Raw genomic sequence first — 22460 nt, 5'->3', positions numbered from 1 at the left:
GTCGCACGCGGTTTTAACGAACGCTTATCTAATATTACCACAGTGCGTTGGGCCTACATTTCTTTCGGATTCAAGCGTGGCATTCGGCCGCTGTGAAAAGGTATTCGAATTTGCTGGCATAGCATCAAGCCGTGGTCGCCGGATCGAAGGTTCAAGAACAGTGATTTTTTTTTTCTCGTGTCATTGAAGTTAGATTTTTGTACTGCCGTATTATTCAAAGATTGCCCCGGCACCTCCCGTGCAAAAAAAAAAAAAGAGAAGCTTTTGTCGACTATACTTTGCTTAAAAGGTCGAATTTCAATTTAACGAAGTTTCGATATAACGAAGTAAGTTGCACTTTACCGCCATCGTTATATCGAGGTTTTATAGCATATGCATAGGTCGGCAAAACAAAAGTTGAACTCACTCAGGCTCACTCACAGAAGCGTAGCCAGAAATATTTTCCGGGGGGGGGGGGGGGAGTTCAACCATTCTTTTTGTACGTTCGTGCGCCCGTTTGTATGTGTGCGTGTATATATGCCCATGCAAAATCGAAAATTTTCTGGGGGGGGGGGTTCAACCCTCCAATCCCCCCCCCCCCTAGCTACGCCCCTGCTCACTCAAATAATGTATTGTCCGCTTAGGGCTCACTCGGACTCAGACTCACTAAAACATTCCTCAACCGGACTCACTCGGACTCAGACTCACGGCTCTATCTGAGACTGAGTGAGTCTGAGTGAATCGACTCATGAGTGAGTTTGCCGACCTATGAGTATATACGAACTTCTGTGTTCGCAGTGGAGGACGCCGTGGCCTCGTTGTCCGTTCCCTGGAAATGGGACATCCTGCACCGGTGGAAGCACGGAGACTGGCTGCGCAACAGGAGGCACCACCCGGCGACAGCGGCACTCCTGGTGGACAAGAGCGCGGCCGGCGAGCAACAATCGTGAGCGACGCATTATTCCCGCTACTCAACCTTGCGCTCTTCATGACAGTCTGACACTCTTTGTATGAGACTGTGTCCTCAAAGAGTGTGTTTACAGTGAACACACTCTTTGACTTGTCATTCCCTACTGTCCCAGGACTGCCTGAGGAGGTGATGTAATAGATAGATAGATAGATAGATAGATAGATAGATAGATAGATAGATAGATAGATAGATAGATAGATAGATAGATAGATAGATAGATAGATAGATAGATAGATAGATAGATAGATAGATAGATAGATAGATAGATAGATAGATAGATAGATAGATAGATAGATAGATAGATAGATAGATAGATAGATAGATAGATAGATAGATAGATAGATAGATAGATAGATAGATAGATAGATAGATAGATATTTACGGTATCTAAGAGGGCCTACCTGGCTCCTTATCGGTTTGTGGTCGATTTGCAACCTCGTCCACAAATCGCAAGCGATTTTCGACTATATTCAAAAAGTATTACAGGGCCTCTTTCAGGAATACTTTTACACCTCCATCCTTTCCGTTGTTGCCGACCGGAGGGAGGAGGAGGAGGAGGATGAGGATAGAAGAAAGGCAGGGAGGTTAACCAGGGCTGAGCCCTGTATGCTACCCTGCACTGGGGAAGGGGAATAGGAGTTAGAGAGGAGGAGGAAAGGAGTAAAAGAGGGAGGGATTGGTATGAAGGGGCGAGTTAATTAAGTTAGGTTTGCTAAACGTACTTCAGGGCAGCGTCCGTTGTTGCCTTCTATGTCTGTGTACTGCTGATTGGGCGAGTTGGTGCATCATATTCTTCTAATGCTTTAGCGCAGCTCAGTTTGAGCATGAAGAAATGGGAGGTAAGCTCAAAATGTGTTGCACTAAAGCAATACTTGCTTGTTTTTTCGTTCCACAACTTTCTACAGCTTCAAGCTCTGGTTCTTCTTCGTTTTTTTCCTCTCTCCCTCTCTCTCTCTCTCTTTCAGTTTCGACGATCGCATGCTGCTTGTGTACGACCGCGACCTGTGCACCAAAGAAGAAGATGACCCTAGGGACGCCATCGTCTTCTTCCACCCGGTTAATGTAAGCGATGGCATTGCCGGTCTCAGCATTTGTTTTATTGTGGTAAAAAGGGATAAAAAGAAACTGCGTCACGTGAGTTCCGTGCCCTTCTAAAAAAAAAAGAAAAAAGAGAGCGTCGGTCACTGAGGTTTTTTGTGACGTGCACTAGGCGAATGTACATAAATGTGACGTCTCTCCCTTACCAGTTTTTTGCCACGATTTGTGACACACTACTTTCATACTACACTTTTCATAAAAAAATCACACGTTCCCTTAAACATTTACTTACACTCAAAGAAAAGATCGAGTACAAAAGGGCGTCTTTTTGTCCCACAACAATAATTGTCATCTGGCTCGCTTGCGTTTTTCTTTCTTGAAAACTCGGCGCTGCCCAGTTTCCTACCAAGAATGCTATGTCACGCTGATAGCGCACATGCCGTTCGTGACCAGAAAGTGCCGGGCGCGCGGCGATAATGCAAGGAAACGAAGGCAAAATAAATGACGATTACTGTTGTGGGACAAAAAGACGCCCTTTTTACTCGATCTATTCTGTGAGTGTAAGACCTACGTCTAAGACGACTCGTAGGTGAAAGCGTTCTTCTGCTTCTTCTAGGTCGATTTTACTGCTCTGTTTCGAAAACTATAGGAGATTGAAAATTGAAAGGGATTATTTTTTTCGTTGTGATGAAGACTTATTGCCATTAAGGCGTAATTGAAAAACAATTTCTAGATATAAACCCTTGTGAGCGACGTTGAAAGAACGCCCTGGAGGTTCGTCAAATCAGTGTACTGATCATTGTAGCGCTGTGTGTGTCTCCTTGCTGCCTTCGTGTGCCCTGTTTCTTTGCGCTACCACTGTTATCAAAGCACTGCTCATAATTCCCACAGCATAGCTGGATATTAGCCGCGTTTCAATGTTACGACGAGCGATGGATGGACGGATGAATAAACTTTATTTCGGTACCTCGGAACGCGCCCTAGCACGTTGCGGGCCGCTCCCACGTCGGAACAGAAAGACCAAGTCTCTCTGCTGCGTCGCGTGCCCGTTGGACTGCCCATAGTTGTGCTTCGAGTCCGGAGCTTGTAATAGCATCTTCCCATTTTGACGAGCGATGTCTGTAGAAAATTCTATGACGCCGGCGCAAGCCGCAGTGCAGCCAAGGTGCAGCCACCAGGTTCGCTCTTGTCTGATACCCTGGGCGCACGCGCAGATGATGCTGGAGCAGAAGTGCGACCTGAGCTGCCAGCTGGTGGGTGTGGTGCACTTCTTCAACTCGTGCTTCGACACGCCCCGGGCTATCGAGCTGAAGAAGAGCAAGTCGCCGTGCGAGTGCTTGACAACTACATCGTCGTAAGTACACCAGTGCACACTTTTGTGGTAAGGGCGTAGGCTTGGGCAAGTTGGCATGCTTGTAAAAACCAGCACGGCGAGAAAAAAAAGAGGCGAGGACACGCGTAGACCTGCTATCTGTGTAGATGGGAGTGAAGCCGGATTGGCAATGCGATACACGAAATAAATCTCGCATTGTTGTGATACCCGAAAGAAGGCAGGAAGATGGAAGCTTGTTGAGCTTGTGATGAAAAATTCGTAAACGGGGGCTGAGCTGCAGCCGACGTTTCGACAAGCGGACATGTCTTCTTCAAGGCAGTTGCTGCCTTGAAGAAGGCATGTCCGCTTGTCGAAACGTCCTCTCCAGCACAGCCCCCGTTTACGAATTTTTCATTGCTGGGATATGGATCGAAGTTCGTTCGTGCAAGATTCATTGGTATTATACTAAACGTCTGGTATAAAAATGTCGCCGGTAATTTGGGCTGGTAATGTGCACTGTTATGACTGAACGTCGCTGGCGACGCTTTTTCTCTGAGAGTGGACGGCAGATGCGTTCCCATAACTCGGGACCCCTTGAGCCTTCGCAGAAACGGGCACCGTCTTTACAATGGGCCGTCTTTACAATGGGCCATTGTGACTCATTTGAGGTGCTACGGTGCCGACGTGTGTCGGATGTTTTGACAAGAGCAATTATAAGTCACCGTAAACCCTTTCCTGCCCTTCTGGGGAGAGGCGGAAGAACTCGCCCGATCTCCCCTCATCCCGGCCTGACCGCCGGAAATTTGCTGCATCAACGAGTGCAACGACCCCTCGGCGACAATGTGTTATTCGCTGATGTCATGGTGGGTGGTGTCGTGTGTGTGATTGGCTACAATCAAGAAGGAGGAGCCAGCCTGTGGGGTTATAACGACGATGCTGAGTGTGACAAGACGCTCTGGGCCCTGGGTTAATGGCTCATCCAGTTCGCTCGTCGCTGTACTGTTACCTTTTCACTATGTAAATAAGTGTACAAAAAGTGCCAGTAAACCTGTTTGTTTTCGTTTTCCCAACTTGCGAGCATCAGTTCCTCAACCCGGAGACTCTCTCACGCTACCAAACGGAGTCCGGGCACGACGCAACCCTAACGTAGCAACAACTGGTTGCAGTGGTGGGACGAAGCTAAACCCGGGTCACAACAGCGCAGACAGTGCTGAGGGGTGGGGGGGGGGGGGGGTGGGGGAGGTTTCGACGACGACGAAGAGCGACACCCCTGCCTGGTGCGTTGGTAATATTTTGTGGTCACACCACCGCTCGGCTACACCACCACCACCGACAACTTGCGGGTACACCCAGCGATGCTCATTTCGGAACGTGGCCTCCGCGATCGGAAACGCGGATGGCGGAAACGTTGACGTCGCTTCGCGTCGTCGCGTCCGTAAATTTAGCTTCTACGCGGCGTATTGAAACAATTCACTTCGTCTTGTACCACCTGACAATACTTGGCCAGTAAAGGCTCAAAAAAAAAAAAGCGAAAGAGGCGCTGCTTCTTTTGAGAGCAGATACAGAAATACCAGCTTTGCCGCTTTTTGGTCTACGTTTTTTTTTCTTGCCACTGCTGCTGTTTTTGTTCCTTGTATCGTTGCTGCTGATAGCTTTGACGTTGTTATCGCTGCTTTCATCGGCGATATTGACCAGCAACCTTCCACAGATATGCACAGGGTTGTGTATACAGTCATGAGTAATACCTCATTAGTATACGAACGCCGATAGCAGCTCATGCGTGTAATGGTGGCACAAAAAATATCATTTTGCTGAAAAACTATGTGGCCTTAGACGCCACAATGGTAACTTAAGACTAAAATGTTCATGAGCTTTGTGAGTGGTAGAATATTACGGCATCATGTGGTACCGTAATCACGTACAGCGGACTGGACTGATGGGCACGTAAACGCACGCGTAATTGCGTATTCTTGCGGAATCGGTTACGTGCGCGCACGTTTTTGTCTTCTAAGTTAGGCATTTCGCCCTGTGAAAGCAAATTGTACCGTTTTGACTACATAAACTTTCGGTAAACGCTTTCTGTACTGACGCAACGTTAACATAATAAAATACGCTCGTTCTTGTCCAGCGATTTGCATGATCTTCATGCTACTCTCCAAATTGCATTTATTTCCAGAACACGTGGGCTCTAAATTAAGTATACGTTCAAATATAAGTAACCACTTTAAGGTTGAATGAAAAACATGCGGTCGAAAAGGGAAACGATAAAGCGACGTGCCACATGCTGCGATTGCACAACCCTGGCACTTACGGTACACTGATGTGTATTATCAGTGCCAGGGTGGTACAAATCAGTGTATGAACTGGCGCTATACCGACGCGTACCACCAATGGGGGACTTGGTCAGGCACACGACGCATACGTGAGTCATGTCGCTCAGAAGGTCTGGTCTCCTCCGTACATGACGCATCCGACTTGCCGGAACGATGACTTCAGATAGTGGAATCGAAATCTTCGCAATTGCTGAAAACTGCCGGACTTCTTGAACGCTGATTCGCCGCAATTGATGTCTTTTTTTTCTTTGCTATGCGTAAGAAATCCCCCTTCCAAATGACAAAGAAATACCGGCGCCCTCCTACTATGGTTCCTCTCGCAGCGCGAGTTTTGCTTTGGGAATCTCGAACTAAAACAGCGCAGAAAACACTTGAACTGCATAAATAATGACATACATGACAAGCGCTTGCCTGTGGCACAACCAGTGTGTGTCAGTCCTTCTTCAGTCCAGCTGTTTGTGGGCTGCGTGAGTTCAAGATTAAGCACTATCAACTCGCCCACGTTGTAAGTTTATTGGTTTGGGAAGTGATATGAGATAACTTGATTGGACGTAGAATCTCCCATTTCGATCGCAGATCCTTGGAGCGCCTAAAAGCCTGGCGAATTACGTCCTCCAGCAGCAGATGGACTTGGTCGTCAGACTTCTTCGGTTTTACCACAAGGGACTGGCAGACATGAATGAGGTGAGTGTCACTTCAGCCTTCTTTTCATTTATTTTTTTTTTCATGGAAAACGCGTATCCAACATTATGCAAATATATCTATATTACCTACCCTGCCTAAAGTCCCCAGTACACTTCAGCCGTCTTTTCAGCCATGGCTGAAAAGGCGGCTTCATCTGATAACTCTTTACCCTGACCATGGATGGTTTCTTGTTTTATAGTTTTACTGTCCTCTTTCTTGCAAGGCCGAGAAGAAGAAAGACTCAATGAAAGTAAAATCAAATGAACTGCGCTACGCTTCTAATTGGCAATTACATCGCTCTAATTCACCATCTATTATCTGTCCTTCGCATTACGCGACACGTGCAGGTCCACTTTTTCTGTCCGCAAAAGAATACCTTAACGTTCTGAACTAAAGTGGCATTGTCCTTCGATGCCCCATCGGGAGGCCAGTAGATTTCCACAGGCTGACGCTTAACAAAGCGTTACCCTTATTTCGCACAATGCAGGCGTGTTCCAGCGGAGAACCATTCGGCGAACGCGTGCGCGAGTTCTTCAACGCTTGCCTGCCCGTGTGCTGCGGTCCGAAGGACCAACTGTCCAACCTCTTCCAGGCCGTGCCGACGCTGAACTTGCCGGAGGTAAGCCACTGTCTTATCTGGAACGGGCGCATTTTAAGCGAAGCTTTTAGGAGTTACAGATTTCGGTGGCGGCGGCATAGTTCGCAGAAAACCCATGGAGTGCCGACTAGTGTACAGAAATGCGGGTGTACACAAATAGGCCGTCGAGGGTACGCCGCTCGCATGCGTATTTGTATGCGCAGTTTTTCATTAATTGATGCTCTCTGGATTGCGGGCTTGTCGGTGATCAGCCGATTCGGATATAGAAATATGATGCTTAATCGAGGTCACTTGTGTTATCGCGTTGCCACATTCATTCGTTGTCTTTCATTGTTTCATTTTATTGTTTCATGCATGACCGTCGTTGTTGCCCGTAACAACAGAATTGTTGCGCTGTTAGCACGTGGGTGAAGGTCTAATTCCCGGCATGCAGGAAAGAAAAAAGTTAGAAGGGAGCATTACGCGATGCGAAAGAAGGAAAGAAAGAAAGAAAGAAAGAAAGAAAGAAAGAAAGAAAGAAAGAAAGAAAGAAAGAAAGAAAGAAAGAAAGAAAGAAAGAAAGAAAGAAAGAAAGAAAGAAAGAAAGAAAGAAAGAAAGAAAGAAAGAAAGAAAGAAAGAAAGAAAGAACAATACGTGAGGCAAGCACACGCCAGGCTTCGCTTGCCCCCATTCTTCCGATAGGGGGAGTGCTTCAATTTTTTTGTGCCGCTGTCGAAGCACAGTCCGCGTGTGGTTTTTATTACGCTGTTCTTCACTTATATGCAACCATCCCAGCTAGCCCAGCTTTCCACGGTACAGTAGCATGCTGAACGCAAGTGCTTCCTTTGCCCCCTTTTTCGTTGTTTTTATGTCGCTGAGTGTTTGAGCTTCTCACAACATCTCACTTAATTCTGATTTCTAAAACGTGAATTTCATGCCTCAGTGTTTCACAGGCTCATGCGAAATATGATTTGCCCTTCCCTTTCCACACAGGCGGCGTCCAACGTCTACGCGAAGGGGTACACGCATCTCGAAGAACTGCAGAAGATGCCCGGTGTCCTCGCCAGCTGCGTCACCTTTGATGAGCGGTAAGCTTACAGTCACTCCTGACGCAACTTATAAAAAAAAAGAATGCCGTCTTTGAACGAGGTTAAACGAAGCTTGTCGAGCGATAGCAGCAACTGCCGCGGAAAGCATCTATTGGCGGCATAGGCGTCGGCAGGGGGTGGGGGAGGGGGTTGCAATAGGACACTTGGAGCCACCAGCGTTCCCCCACCTCTCCCATCGTGATGCAAGTTGCACCCCCAAGACAAAACCCTGCCGACGCCCATGACCGGCGGTGTCCCGCGCGGCAAGCAGCGGCACGCCGTCCACGTTTCTCTTCGTATTGCCGGCGCGGAAAGTCACATGACAGGAGTTAAGGTATCGAAGCGCGCGCCTCCCCCAGCTCGCAGCTCTCGCCGACCGACGGAGACGGTTGCGCATGATCGTTGCCATGACGACGCACGTGGGAGGAGTAAGATGGGGAAAGTGACGTTGGCTGAGCTTCAAGGTCAAACGCACGCACAAAATCGTCTTCTCGCTTTGTGCCGGAAGCAGGAGACCTATCGCTTTAGAAGACCATTTGCGGTACATCATAACAGAAGGTAAGGCGTGTAAACACGGACACAAAATAAGATAACAAGACAACTCCGGCGCTTGTGTTCTCTTCTGTCCGTATTTACACGTCTTATACCTCCTTTATGATGAATCCTTACCAACTAGCTCAACTCTCTGCCCTTTTAAAGATGTGTGCGTTGGTTTGGTGAACAACGAACAAAACTGACCGTGCCTGCGAGTGAAACGACTCGTTTAAACGGGCTTTCCCGCACGAACACTCTTACTGAGGGAAAGCCAACCCTGACGAACGCTTTCTCGGGAACGACTTATCAGATTTTTTCCGGGATTTAATCAATCGTCAAATATTTTCAATCAAGACGTTTAAGTTAATATGCCTCTCTTAAAATCTGCTTTTCAAATTATTTTGTTTGTCTACCGCTGGAGTCCTTAAACAGAGGTGCAATGAAGCAAAATTGTGGCTATTTCGTACCATGTCCTGGAGAGGAATAGAATGGAGTACTAAACGTTCAAATCCGAAATGCATGCAAAAAACGCAGTCGGTGTTGGTCATAATCTTCAATTCACCCGTTTTGACATCGCTATGAGGTTTTTTTTTTTTTTTTTTTTTTTCAGGGTGCTGGCAAGTCAGTTCACCCCCGAAATGACGCAACTCCTGCTCCTGGCGGCTACCTCTAAGGAAAGGGTCAGTGACAAACGTGAAAGGTGGCAGACAGCATCGATATTTAGGTTCTGTCAGGACTAAAACGCCGAGCTCCTTCGAAACTAGTCTAATAACAGTATCGATAACTCGAAGCACGTGGACACTGAATTTCGTCAACTGAAAGGCTTTTTTTCCCGAGAACTCCTCACGTATTTCCTTGTAGCTTGGTGCTACAAACAGATGGCTGTCAATTATCCCATTCAGATTGTTACTTTATAGCCTTGGCTGTTTCTGCAAGGCCTACGAATGTGTTTGACCCGTCTTCTTGAAAATGCGTACACTCAAATGAAATGAATTTGTGCGCGCAAAGTAGCGAGCGCACAGTTCTCGAGAAAGGAAACGCAAGCAAGTCAGCTGGTGACGATTATCGTTGTGTGGCTGAAAGACGCCCCAAATACTACCGTTTGCGTTAGAGTGTGGGACCGTATTACAAAAAAAATGTTCATGTTCCTCTAAAATATGCGTTCATTCACTATTAATTCCATTTAAGTATGCTCGGCTCACTGAAAACCTACAAAAAAGAACATTTGAACGACGCCTGAAATGTATTCATTCATTAGCTCTCCTTCTTCGTCGTGAAGCCTGAGCGTTCTTGCTTCGCATTCTTTTTTAATGGGAAATAAATTTAACGGTCTTAATCTCTCGCTTTTCTTGCAGTTGGCAATGGAGGACGTCCCCGTGAAGTATTTCATACCCCCCGCCGTACGCTTAGTGAACGTCTACCTAGAGGCTTCGTGGCTCAAGGATCTGGCCGTCATCAATAAGCAATCCAACGAGAGTCCCAAGGAGCTCGACAAGTACGTTGATCACGACGACGCCGCCGCCGACGACGAAAAGAGCTTGTCTCGGAGCACGAACTTGATCCAGGAACAGGACGCCTGCCCCAACGACGACGGTACGCAACGACTTCCAGCTGCGGAGGACAAGGAACCCGAGAGGGCCGACTCGCTCAGCGACGTCGACTCGGCCCTGTCGTCGCAGACGACCAACCACTCTTCGACGTGCGCCCCGCTGGCGTCGACCATACTGCAGGTGATGGGAAAGCGGAGCCTCCCGGACAGCGACTTCCTGTCGGACTTTGATTCGGCGGAGGACGCATCCGACGGCGCGGGACCCGACGCCTGCCTGAGGCGCCTCGCCGAGCTCCAGTACACGGTCGCCGATTGTCTCAGGATCTCCCAGGAGAACCTGGCGACGGACGGCAGAAGAAGGCGGAGAGCGTCCACCAGGAACTCCAGGAGGAACCTGAGGAAGTACGTGTCCAGGCCGGACTTAAATCGCGTCCTCAAGGACATCGACGAAGTGCAGGGCCAGGAGTACGCCTCCGCCAACACGACGCCGTATAGGTACGACACCGACGCCAACGTCTTCCAGGACTACGACGCCGGCATGGGGTTCGACGCGGCCGGACTGTTCTACCAGGCACAGACGATGCAGACGCCCACCCTCATCAGCCACTTCAAGAGCCAGCGGGGGAAGGACACAGTCGCGACTTCGACGAAGGAGGTCGCGACGTGCCAGCCACACAGTCAGGTCCTGTTCGTCCTGTACGCCAAGAAGTTTCAGCGGGCATTGACCAAGTTCGGCGAGGCGTGCTCCTCACTAAGCCTAAGTAAGGAGGTGGCCTCTGGAAAGAAAAGTCTTCTCGGTGTCCTTCGAAAGACGTGCTCGAGGCCGTCCGAGACCAAGGCGACGACAAGACCAGAACAAGGTGTTCCAAGTGAGAACACGCTGAACCCTTTTGACCTGCCACCGGTGGTTCAGGTTGAACTGGGCGAAGCACTTGATGTTCTCGTGGAAGAATCTAATAAACCCCTTCGAAAACACAAGCACGACAGCGGTGGCTCCCTCGGTTTGAACAGCATGCCTGAGCAGGAACAACCAGGAAGCGGAAATGAACGAGTGTGTAGTGCTGAAGACGTTGACCGGTGTACAGTACTCAGTGATGATGACAAAAGGACAGATGCTGGGTGTGAGTTGAGAAGGACAACGTTGTTTGTGCAAAGGTACTGCAACATGGCGTGCCTGGTGTTGTTGGCCGACGCTGCGGAAGAGAACGAAGCTTTCATCTATTCACTGGTGAGAATTTCACGCGTGCAATAACGCAATGTCGGTTGCGCATCAGAAATGTTTGCAACCTGTTTCTCTAACTCAGACCATCATTTCGATTCCTATTCGTCGCAAAACATCCAAATAAAACACCAGAACTATGTGCTTCTGGTGCATGCTAAAGGACTTCTGTAACCTTTATGTATCTAGAAAGGAGGAATAAATTTTATCCAGTAAAGTGAGTCGGTCAGCTGAAGCTTAAGTAAACTCCCCCACCCCCTCCAATCTATATATATACATTTCGCCACCGCACTATTGCTCGCATAAACTGCATGGGTCTATGACAATTTGTATCTCTTGTTCAATGTTTGAAAACCGAAGGAAAAAAAAGACAATTTCTAATAATCATCGATATAAAAGAAAGCTCACCCGCCACAATAGTCTAGTGGTTATGGTGCTGGACATCCTTGGTGCTCGAGCACTGACCCGAAGGTCGCAGGATCACGAAGGTCACAGGCGGCGTGTGCCACATTTTCGATGGACACAAACTGCTAGAGGCCCGTGTGCTTAACTTTAATTAGGTGCACGTTAACGAACCCCATGTGGTCGAAATTTCCAGAGCCCTCCACTACGGCGTCGTGGTTTTGGGATGTGAAACCCCCAAAATTAACAAAGCTTCAGAAGTAACTGCACTTTGAAGTAAATTCATTCACATCACCGCTCTCACACCCCTCCCCATTTAATCTTGGTGGGGCTTCACGGTGATATCGATACCAATGCAGTGAAGCCACAGTGCAGGGCAAAATTTGCGTACTGAGTATGCCAGCTATGACCGCAGGATACATGATAACAGGCAGATACATTATTAGACATGTAGCAGTCATACGTATTGGCGTGGTGCCCAACAATCATGCAGAAGTATATTTATGACCGTGGCTTACAGAAGTTAGTTTTGCGTCTGCACGTTCGGGGCAACTTAAGATAAACAGAAGGCATCTGCAGGTGTAGGCACAGGTACAGTATCATTCATACAAAGCCCCCCTCCCGAATAATGTATACTTATTCCTGTAATATAATAATATCTGGGGTTTAACATCCCAAAACCACGATATCATTATGAGAGACGCCGTAGTGGAGGGCTCCGGATATTTAGACCAACTGGGGTTCTTTAAAGGGACACTAAACAGCGAAACAATTTTTCTCGTATTAGTAAACTAGTAAACTACTCTTACACAATACCAAAAACACCACAATTGCCGCGAGAAGAGGCTTAGTAAGCGAGAGAACGCGCGAAAAGAAAATTTGGGTGGCGACGCCACCTTGAAGTTTCTGCACCATCTGCCGTGACGTCACATATTTTGACGGCGCCAACTATGGCCTACGTAGTTCCTAATCGGTAAAGATGTAGTACATTGTCATCTGAGGGGGCCATAGACTTAACATACCAAGTTTGAGGAAATTTCGTTGGGCCAATGGCGCGAAAATACGATAAGCACACTTTGAAATTCGCGACGTCATGTGTGGAGATTTCCGACGCGAAACTTAAAAATGAAACTTTGAACTTCATTTTCTCCTATATTAATAAACCTATGATGGCTAGATTAACGACATTAGAGTTTTCAAAGTACAATTTATCAATCTAAACTGATTCACTATTTTCCTTTAGTGTCCCTTTAACGTGCACCTAAATCTAAGTACACGGGCCTCAGACATTTTCGCCTCCATCGAAAATGCAGCCGCCGCGGCTGGGATTCGATCACGCGACCTTCGGGTCAGCAGTCGAGCGCCATAACCACTAGACCACCGTGGCGGGGCTACTTATTCCTGTGTTGGCCACATTTGTTTAGTTGGCTGAGTGGAGTGATTAAGGAGTGAATTCATTTGACCATTTGGTCACCTCGAATTGGTAATGTGATCAATAAGCAATCGTGCAGTTAACACTCTGATAACATTTTTAATTGATCAAACTCGTTTTGTAAGCTTCCTACTCAGTTTGTATATCAGTAAAATAATGGAGGCATACAAATGAAATGCATAAATAAGATGAAGGTACTACGATCAAGAGCAGCGAACAAGGGAAACTTTAGGCAACGTTTCAAGAGGGCTTTCAAGATTGTAAGGGTACTTTGAAAATATTTCAGTGTTACCGCACTTGCTGCGTGTATGTGTCCAAAACTAAAGTACATGAAGTACAGTACACAAACAACACTCGAATCTTGTTGGAAAGCTGATTTGCCAATCCCCTTTACACACAAACACATACATGCACACACACAAGACAAGTATAACAACTCAAAAGTTATTGAAATTCTCATACCATTGCCACTTTGAACACTACAAGTCTTTGTTTGTTTTTTATTACACACCTTATCCCACAAGTAATGTTCTCGACATAAACCTCTGATGTTCCAGTGGAGAAGATGCATAGCAGAACTCGGTGACTTGGAAGTGGCAGCAAGAAGTTGGCAGCACCGGGACACCGTGTCAGGAAATGCTACAGTGTGTGCTGAGGTGTGCTACAATAGCAAACTGTGCAGCATCACAGGTGAGAAGTGCTTGCATTGGTGTGAAAGGTTTACCAAATAGCTTTTCGTCCAAAAGGATGTCCAGTTGTACTGGAAGTCTGGAACTGATGTATATTACACATTTGCAAAGTAAGCAGGTTGGTCCTACTATAGCCTGACGCTTGATGAATTAAGAGACCAAAATTCAAAGCTGTGTGTGAACTGCACCTTGAAGTTATTTCACTCACTGACATGATAGCTGTTGGAGACACTGGACACGAGATGGCATGCCATTTTATAACCTTCTTGATGTCGGGGCATAATATTGCAGCATTTGGTACGTGAAAAGTGCATGTGCTATGTTTTGCTATTTGTACTAATGTATAGGGGTGTGCGAATATTCGAAAGTTTCGAATATTCGCCGAATATTACATTCGAAATATTCGTATTCGATTCGAAAATCGTGTATTCGAAAAGTTTCGAATAATCGATAACATCGAATATTCGAAAAATTCGAATTTGCGATTCGATTATCGTGCATAAAATAACTCGTCTTCCACATTTCTGCTGCGTTCGTATAGCTAAAAACGTTGCCGAGAGGAGCGATAAACACCGTAAGTACACGGAGGCACACGATATCTGCCTGCAACGAGAGCCCCAATACGTATGATTTATTGCTGGTGCATCTCCGACGTGCAGCGCTGTTGGCGATAATGTAACCGTACATTTTCAGTATTATGCGACCGTAACGTGCCGCACTACCACTCGTTCACTATGCGGGACCACTTCTGAAGAAAGACAGTGACCCATGTGACTGGTGGCGGACTGTAGGCACCTTCAGATACTTCAGTCTTTGCCCCATGTACTACCTTCCTATACCAGCCACTTCTGTTGCAAACGAGCGTGCCTTTTCAGTGGCAGGGGGGGGGGGTGTTGTCTCTGTTAGAAGGGAGCGCCTGCTGCCTGATCATGTGGAGCAACTCATATTTCTTCATGATAACATCTAGTCATTACTTTCATTGTGCCGTGATATTTGCTTGTGTTGTAATGTGCATTGTGCTAGCCTGGACATTGTGTTCTGGAGATAGCAGTGTATGTTATGTTGCCAGTCAGGCTGTTAATGTTTTTTTTTTTTTTCAAATAGCTACATGTTAAATCAAATATTGTTACTGTGGAGGCATTTTTCCTTTGATATTCGATATTCGATTCGATATTCGAAGGTGGATATTCGTATTCGATTCGTATTCGAAAAATTTGATATTCGCACACCCCTACTAATGTATCTTTATTATAATGTAGGTTTGAAACACTTATTGTATGCACACATCTGACCACATTAACAAAGAGCACGGTGGGCAGGCTACATGAAATGATGACAGTAATCTATGACAACTTAAAAAGGATGTTTTCTCACTTTACTCTAAAATAGAAAACCAAGGAATAAGTCACGCACATTGTACCTTTGGTTACGTAGCCAGAACCATACCATCCACCACATTTACGGCATGAAAATTAAGTGATAACTGCAATTCATTCCAGAAAGTACTGGGTTCATTTCACCTTCAGCAAACTATACAAAACTGTTTTAGGTAAGGCAGCAGTCACAGATGCTACTTTGGTGGCCATGAACTCTTCATTGTTTAGGAAAGCATTTATGCTGGACAAGTAAGGACAAAAGTTCAATGAAAGTTCGACTCTATTAGTCTGTCTTGAATTGTGATGTTCCTTACTACAGGCTCACTGCCAGCCCTTGCAGAGCAGACACAGTGGCACCTACAGTCGATACAGCACGCACACGGAGAGTTCCTGAGGAGCACGTGTGTCAACAACATGAACGCACTGTAAGTTAGTAAAAGGCAACTTGTGCTTCTTGTGCTGTTTTCAACGTTTTTAATGCCATTACTACGCAAGCACTGTGGGTGGCAAACAGATGAATCTGGCACAAGCTGGAGCATACAGAACACGAACTGTTAACTTTATTTTTAGGTATCTTCGTCTGACCTTTAATAAAGTGTTTCCTCTCTTTATCTCTCACCAGGCCAGCTTTGCAATGACCCCATTCAGAAATGCTGTTAGCCAACACTACTTAGAACTAGGAAATTCCTCTGTTCATCCTCCGTCCTATAGCTCTCTCAGCGTGCTCACATCACATGAACTTTGGAGGAATTAGCAAGCTTTATCTTGCCTGCTATATTCTTTCTGTTTATAGATTACTAAGTAACCGGAGCTGTGGACAGGGCAAAACATCTGGTAGCTACATCTTCAGACTCTTTTTTGCAATTATGATGCAGTAAAAAATGCTTGTGTTGATTGAGCGTTCTCATTGGAGGACTCTCATAGAATGACTGCATGTTAATAATTATGTTGCTATTGATACTTTGTATATATGGTGGCTCGGAGCCGTATAACCTTCATGCGACATATGTGGGTTAACTAAGATCAGCTTAACATTAGAGCAGCATAGCATTCAAGCATAGTGAAGTGCCCCTAAAACGCATCTCAAAATTTTTTGACTTTGCCAAGAGTAAGATGTGCTGGCCCTCCGAGTGTTGATTGAGCGTTCTCATTGGAGGACTCTCATAGAATGACTGCATGTTAATAATTATGTTGCTATTGATACTTTGTATATATGGTGGCTCGGAGCCGTATAACCTTCATGCGACATATGTGGGTTAACTAAGATCAGCTTAACATTAGAGCAGCATAGCATTCAAGCATAGTGAAGTGCCCCTAAAACGCATCTCAAAATTTTTTGACTTTGCCAAGAGTAAGATGTGCTGGCCCTCCGAGTGTTGATTGAGCGTTCTCATTGGAGGACTCTCATAGAATGACTGCATGTTAATAATTATGTTGCTATTGATACTTTGTATATATGGTGGCTCGGAGCCGTATAACCTTCATGCGACATATGTGGGTTAACTAAGATCAGCTTAACATTAGAGCAGCATAGCATTCAAGCATAGTGAAGTGCCCCTAAAACGCATCTCAAAATTTTTTGACTTTGCCAAGAGTAAGATGTGCTGGCCCTTGATCGATGCCATCACTGTTTTTGAATAATATTCAGTTATCCCATACTTTAAAGAATGTTTTGAGAAATACTTATCTATATTTGCCTTGAGACAGATGCTAAAAGCACTATGATAAGAAGTTTTAGCAAACAAATTCCGAAGATTCGAAAAGTGCAATGAACATGTCAAACAAGCTTTTGCTTGCTCGGCACAATTTAGGCGCGATTGTGAATATGCAGCTAGAGTACTATGCCAGTTAGAAGAATGGTACTGGTAGATGAGAAAAAAAATTATATTAAACCAAGGCTTGACATTTTGGTGTACAGCATCAACCACAAATAATCCTGCTTTCTTTGGTTCAGTTCGCTTTACATACGAAGATGTCAGCATCAGCATTTATGGCCTCGCAGAATGTTCATTTGACAGGCTGACACAGTGGCTACGGCGTTAAGTTTCTTAGCTTCAGGTGTAGCACAAGAAATCTCGTAGACCATGCTTCATGCATGCATTAAAGAATCTCAGGTGTTCATCATTCATATGCTGTGTTCTGCTACAGCAGTTCCTCATAATTGACCAGACAGTTTAAGGATGCTAAGCCTGGTAACCTAAATTTTAAATTTCATGGCATATTTCAGGTCACTCGGCAACACGTGGATACAAGCAACCCGAAGTGAAGATCACGAGACCTTCAAGGTGACAATCGATGACCCAAAGGACTTGTCACCAGCAAATGTGTCTTAAGAGATTTTTCACAGTGAACATCACTGACATTATCACAACATTAGCGCTCTTTCACGTTGCCACAGAAACAAAACATGCATCAGTAAATATAATTTCATCATATGCATAGTGAAAAAAAGAAGGAAGCTGTCATAATAAACATTTACATGAGTAATGCAATAAAATTATGTACTTTATTTATCTGGAACTGGGAGTTTTTGTTCACTTGTGACACCAGCCGCTGTATATCTCAAAAAGGCCCTTCTGAATATTTTACTGAAGCCATTCTCGGACTTTAACAAGTTTCTGCTTATGATAGTAACGCAATAAAATTATGTACATTATTTATCTGGAACCGGGAGCTCTTTGTTCACTTGTGAACATAGCAGCTGAAGAACTTGGGCTGCCTTTAGCTTGCAGACATCGAAAGGGTCCCTCTCGATGACGTACTGAAGCCACTCCCGGATCTCAACGAGTTCCTGCTCATCGTTGGACAGCAGCAAGCTGACTGGAACGGTGATGAATATCACAGACAGTGCAAAGAGGACCGCGTCACGAACACAGGCCTCTGCATGGTACTTCAGGGCCGACAAGAACTCCATCAGGCAGTGGGCCATGTGGGCACTCTTCGGACAGTTGGCGGCCGAGTCTTGCACAATGCCGAGCGTGTAGACGAGACGCGTCAGAACGAAGCTGTCCTCGCCGAGGAGGTCAAAGGTGTTCTCCTTCCTGTCGTAGTATCTCATCAACGGGTAGAAGAAGAATCCGGCAACGTCGGAAAAGCGATTCTCGGCGGGTGTCGCAAAGGTCGTGGCGCCCTTGCTGATGATTCGCGTCTTGGCCTTTAAGCGCTCCGTCACGACAGAGTCCCAATGCGTGCTGGCCATGGTCGAAACGCTTTTTTCGGCTACTGGACGAGCAGCTGCGGGCGGTGATGCAAGCTGGTTGCTGGCCAGAGCGAGAACCTCCAGTATGTCCAGCCTCTGCCTGATGTTCAAGTGAATCCCATAGAACTGCTCTGTCAGGTAAGTCGCGACAACCTTGGGACTCTTTACAGCCAAGATAACCAGCGCATGCTGCCTCAATGGTACAAATCTATCCAGGCAGAACTTGTCGTCGAGGTAAAGAAGTATTTTGGCCAATTCTTCGGCTACGTCTTCCAATTCATCCTTACAAGTCTGAATCAAGTTAGCGACAGTCTGCAAGCAAGATTCAAACCACTCTCTGTTTTCTTGATCCAGGAGGCCCTCCATGCAGTCACGTAGGTACACGGGCTTTTTCACACCGTGCGGTGTGTCGTGCGACATGTCGAACGGCTCGAGATCGTCATCACTGTCCAGTTCAATGGGCTCATTGTCAGTATTGGCCACTTTAGCCTTTTCTGTTTCTTCTTCCATGTTGTCAGGTGCCTCTGTACTTGCTTCGTCAGGGTCTGGTGACATTACGGTGATGTCCGTAAGCGACAGCAGGTAGTTAATATCGTCGTCTGGTTTGTATTCGAAGTTAAGTTTCGGACCATCCGGCTGAAGTACAGGGGCAAACTGCTCAGCCGTAACCATGCCGTACAATCGTACCCATTCGTCTGGCGATGAAATATGGCTCTGTACACCATGCAGGAGCTTAGACAAAAGGCCGTCAGCGGTGGTTTTGTCAACGCCGGTCACCTTCAGGTGTCCAAGAGATATCATCAGTGCACTCGTAAGATACTTCTGTTCCTGCTCACTTTGATACTTCATTAATGTCTTGTCTCCCCAAACATCGAAGACTCCACTTAGGAGGTCGTAGAATATGGGCCTCCTCCTTTCTGATGACGCAAGGTACCCGATGAGGTTCTGAAGCACGAGTGCTCTGCTAAACGTTTTCGCCAGCGGCAGTTTCTTGGTAAGAAAAAACCTGAGTCTGCTGTTTGTGCACACTGAATCGGCTAAAAACCAGTCGACCTGCTTATAGTCGCGAAGAGCGGAAAGCAGCACAATAACCACACTCTCCATGCAATCGTCTAGTACAGAGGTGACAACTTTGGCGCAGACGCGCCGGAAAATGAAATCGTTCTCGCAACGGCGCACGAGCTTTGGAACGAGGTGCTTCGCGAGAAGTTCCGACTGTCCAACGAGACACACTCGGCCAAGAAGCCGGCTGAAGAACTCCACATGAACGTCAACACCGTGGTCTAGTTCATCGCGGGCATGGCTCAAGGCGCCGAGGATGCTGTCGAACAGGAACACGAAGTAAGAGTTCCTTGTCAAGCAGCTCGGAATAGACTGGTCACGAACGTTGGCGATCCGTTCGGGCAACGACACCAGCGTGGTGAGCGCCGAACACGACCATTCGTCGGAGTAGCCGGCGACGTTTCGGTGACACTGTCCTACTAGCAACCTGCGCAGGTGATCGCCACGCACAAACTTGTCGAGAAGCGAGACCACCTTGTCGCGTCTGAAGCTCTTGTCGTAGCGCTGAAGAGCGGACGCCAACACGAGAAGCAGGTCATCGGGTGGGCAGCGCAGGACGACCGCATCAAAAGCACCGTCTTCCACGGAGTTTCGCAACGTATTCGCGCTCAGGTTGTCAAGCAGAGCAGTTACGAAGTGGCAGTACAAAGAGGAATCCGAGCTGCAAAGGCTGGCGTCGGGGGGTAAGTTTACGATCCTCTGGATCTCTACCGTTTTGTCGTTGATACTGATGTGAGACAGCAACTTACATGCAAGCTCGATAGCTTCGGGTGCGGAACTGCAGTTTCCACTCATGTTGCCTAAGTCGAAGATTGGGGCAGGTAACTACGCTGTTGCACAGTCGTCGAGAAACACAGGCTTACACAAGTCGCACTCTGGCATCACTGTAAGATAAGGGTGCGAGTCACTAATGGCAGCACGCGAGCTACGCAAAACAAACGCGCACGACACAGAAAGGCGCGAACGAAAACGAAACACTCCTCATTGTTGTCGAAAAGAGCAAGCCGACGCGGCTGAAAGCAGCCGAAGGAAACTTTTCGTTTTAGGACTAGCTTTCACATCTTACACACAGTCGGCGCCACTAGCTTCGCCGACAGCGACGCGCGTGTGCGAAGCGAAAAACGGGCTCAGATGAACGCGTGCGTCGCGGGGAGCGTGTGGTGTACTTTGTGCTCTCGTGTGGGACGCGCCCTTACGTGCGATGTTTTCGGCGGTGTTTACGCGTGTCATCTCATCTGAGTCCTAGTGTGTGTGTGTGGTTGTGACGGCGTGTGGATAGTGAGTCCCTGCGATCGCTATGGAAGCCTTCAATGACTTGCAGCGCCACTGGGCCAAGCGATTCCCGCACTCGAAACTTTCGCTGATATGGGAAGAGGACCTACGCACCCTGTTGTCGACGCACAGGCAACGCGTCGCTCAACTCCGAGAGGAACTCGAGCAAGAGGAGTTTCTGGTGCAGTACTTCGAGAGGTACCTGTCGGATGCTGAACGTGTCAAGCGATCGTCGTCGCGAGACAACACGGGTGACCGAAAAGCCGGCTCCGAAAATGGCGACAGTTCGCGTAATAGCAACGGCGTCGTCGGAACTTCGAACGGATTGCCCGAGGCGGCGGCGGCCGCCCTTACGTCATCGACGTGCGAAAAAGCGGCAAGCTTGAAGCGCGAGAAAGATTCCAACAGCGCGGAAGGCCTGGCAGCTTCCGTTAACGGCACTACCGACGAGCACGGAAAGCCGTACGTCACCGTGATCGCCGTGAGTGGGTTTACGCGCTCGGCCAGCTCCGAGAGAAGCTCCGCGGCTGCTGCGTCCACCGGCCCGACGGCAACCACGCAGGCTGCTGTCGCTGAAACGCAAGAGGTGAGACGTCGAAGGAAGCCTCCGACGCCGCCTCCTAAACGCGCCAAGTGGCCGCCGCCTTCAGCCGTTTCGCAGCTGGCCCAAAACGACGCAGTAGTGGCATCGGACAGCGCCGAGCCTGTTGCAACGGTCGCGTCGCCGTCAAATGATGGACCGAGCCAAAGTGAACCCGCTGTTGCCAAGGCTCAAAACGACGCTACGCCTGCGTTCAGCACTTTCCGACCGGCCAGCACCCAGCTAACTTCGTCCCGACCGCACGGATACCCGCAACCGCAGCGCGCGGCACCTCCACCGCCCACCGCACCGGTCATCGAGACGACGGACGACCAAGACGGATACGACGTCATCTACGACACCGTGGCCCTGGACGACGAAGCGTGCTCGTCCAAGGAAGAGGAGGACCAAGGTTCGAGTCCCGAGCCGGATTACGTGGAGTTCGGCAAGCTGGAGACCACAAGGCCTCGCGCCGCGAGGTCCGACGACACCGGCAGTGCGCCCAGTCCTGTCGTGCCGTCGCCAGCGACGTACGAGAACATGGCGCTGCTCGTGAAGGCCTCGGAGTCGATGGACTCCGAGGAGGACGACGCGGCGTCCATGCTTCGCTCCATGTCGAGCGACGCCGAGCTGGACCAGGACGCGGGCACCGCGACCACTGGCAGCGACCACAGCGGCAGCGGCGGTCGCAGCGCCGACCTGCACCGGTGCAAGACCGAGGAGCAGCTCGACGTCGACTCCGGTGAGTTTGGGGATCCTTCAGCCCGACGTCCTGATCTGTTTCAGCAGGCGATTCGCGATCGGTGTCTCCTTGCAGCCGACGTCGATGGTTCGTAGTCGAATGGTAACGATGGATCAAATCAAAATGTGTTTTATTGAGACGTAATTGCAGAGAATGCCTACAAAACACTTGGACCAATAGCCTACGTGGCTAGTAGCTGGACCATCATAGGAAGCGCATAAAGGTTAGCAACGCACATGATTGCGCATGAAATTACAGATTTTTACATGTGCGAGCTTTAATGATGTTGTACAAGTCTACGAAGGAAAATGTGTTAAAGTTCGCTAGACAAGAAAGAGCGCCTACAAAAAAAAGGTTTAAAGTTACGCGTAGTTTTTATTTCTAGAGGCACAGTCTTCCAGGTGTCAGCTTCGAAGAATTCT

At 47.7% G+C, this 22460-nt stretch overlaps 3 protein-coding genes across 3 annotated transcripts in view; 2 read left to right on the top strand and 1 right to left on the bottom strand.

Annotated features, from left to right (window-relative positions):
• The window catches only part of LOC119389824 (uncharacterized), a 42309-nt gene extending 24580 nt beyond the window's left edge, over window positions 1-17729 (top strand). Inside the window, 12 exon segments of the mRNA XM_037657219.2 lie at window positions 778-925; window positions 1915-2011; window positions 3202-3295; window positions 3298-3341; window positions 6209-6316; window positions 6804-6935; window positions 7888-7982; window positions 9127-9196; window positions 9872-11293; window positions 13676-13808; window positions 15503-15608; window positions 17411-17729. Of these exon segments, the coding sequence (XP_037513147.1) occupies window positions 778-925; window positions 1915-2011; window positions 3202-3295; window positions 3298-3341; window positions 6209-6316; window positions 6804-6935; window positions 7888-7982; window positions 9127-9196; window positions 9872-11293; window positions 13676-13808; window positions 15503-15608; window positions 17411-17516 (2555 nt within the window). The 3' untranslated portion in view covers window positions 17517-17729.
• Window positions 17730-17818: 89 nt separating this feature from the next.
• Window positions 17819-20418, bottom strand: LOC119389825 (telomere length regulation protein TEL2 homolog). The gene has a single exon (XM_037657220.2). It carries the CDS (start codon window positions 20237-20239, stop codon window positions 17837-17839), a length of 2403 nt encoding a protein of 800 aa, XP_037513148.1. The 5' UTR covers window positions 20240-20418; the 3' UTR covers window positions 17819-17836.
• Window positions 20419-20569: 151 nt separating this feature from the next.
• LOC119389822 (active breakpoint cluster region-related protein-like) overlaps window positions 20570-22460 on the top strand; it is a 163328-nt gene continuing 161437 nt past the window's right edge. Inside the window, 1 exon segment of the mRNA XM_037657218.2 lies at window positions 20570-22038. Within this exon segment, the coding sequence (XP_037513146.1) occupies window positions 20742-22038 (1297 nt within the window). The 5' untranslated portion in view covers window positions 20570-20741.

The sequence above is a fragment of the Rhipicephalus sanguineus genome, chromosome 4, assembly GCF_013339695.2.
Source record: "Rhipicephalus sanguineus isolate Rsan-2018 chromosome 4, BIME_Rsan_1.4, whole genome shotgun sequence".
NCBI lineage: Eukaryota > Metazoa > Arthropoda > Arachnida > Ixodida > Ixodidae > Rhipicephalus > Rhipicephalus sanguineus.
Note: the sequence above shows the minus strand (reverse complement) of the source record. Positions and strands in the feature narration are given on the sequence as shown.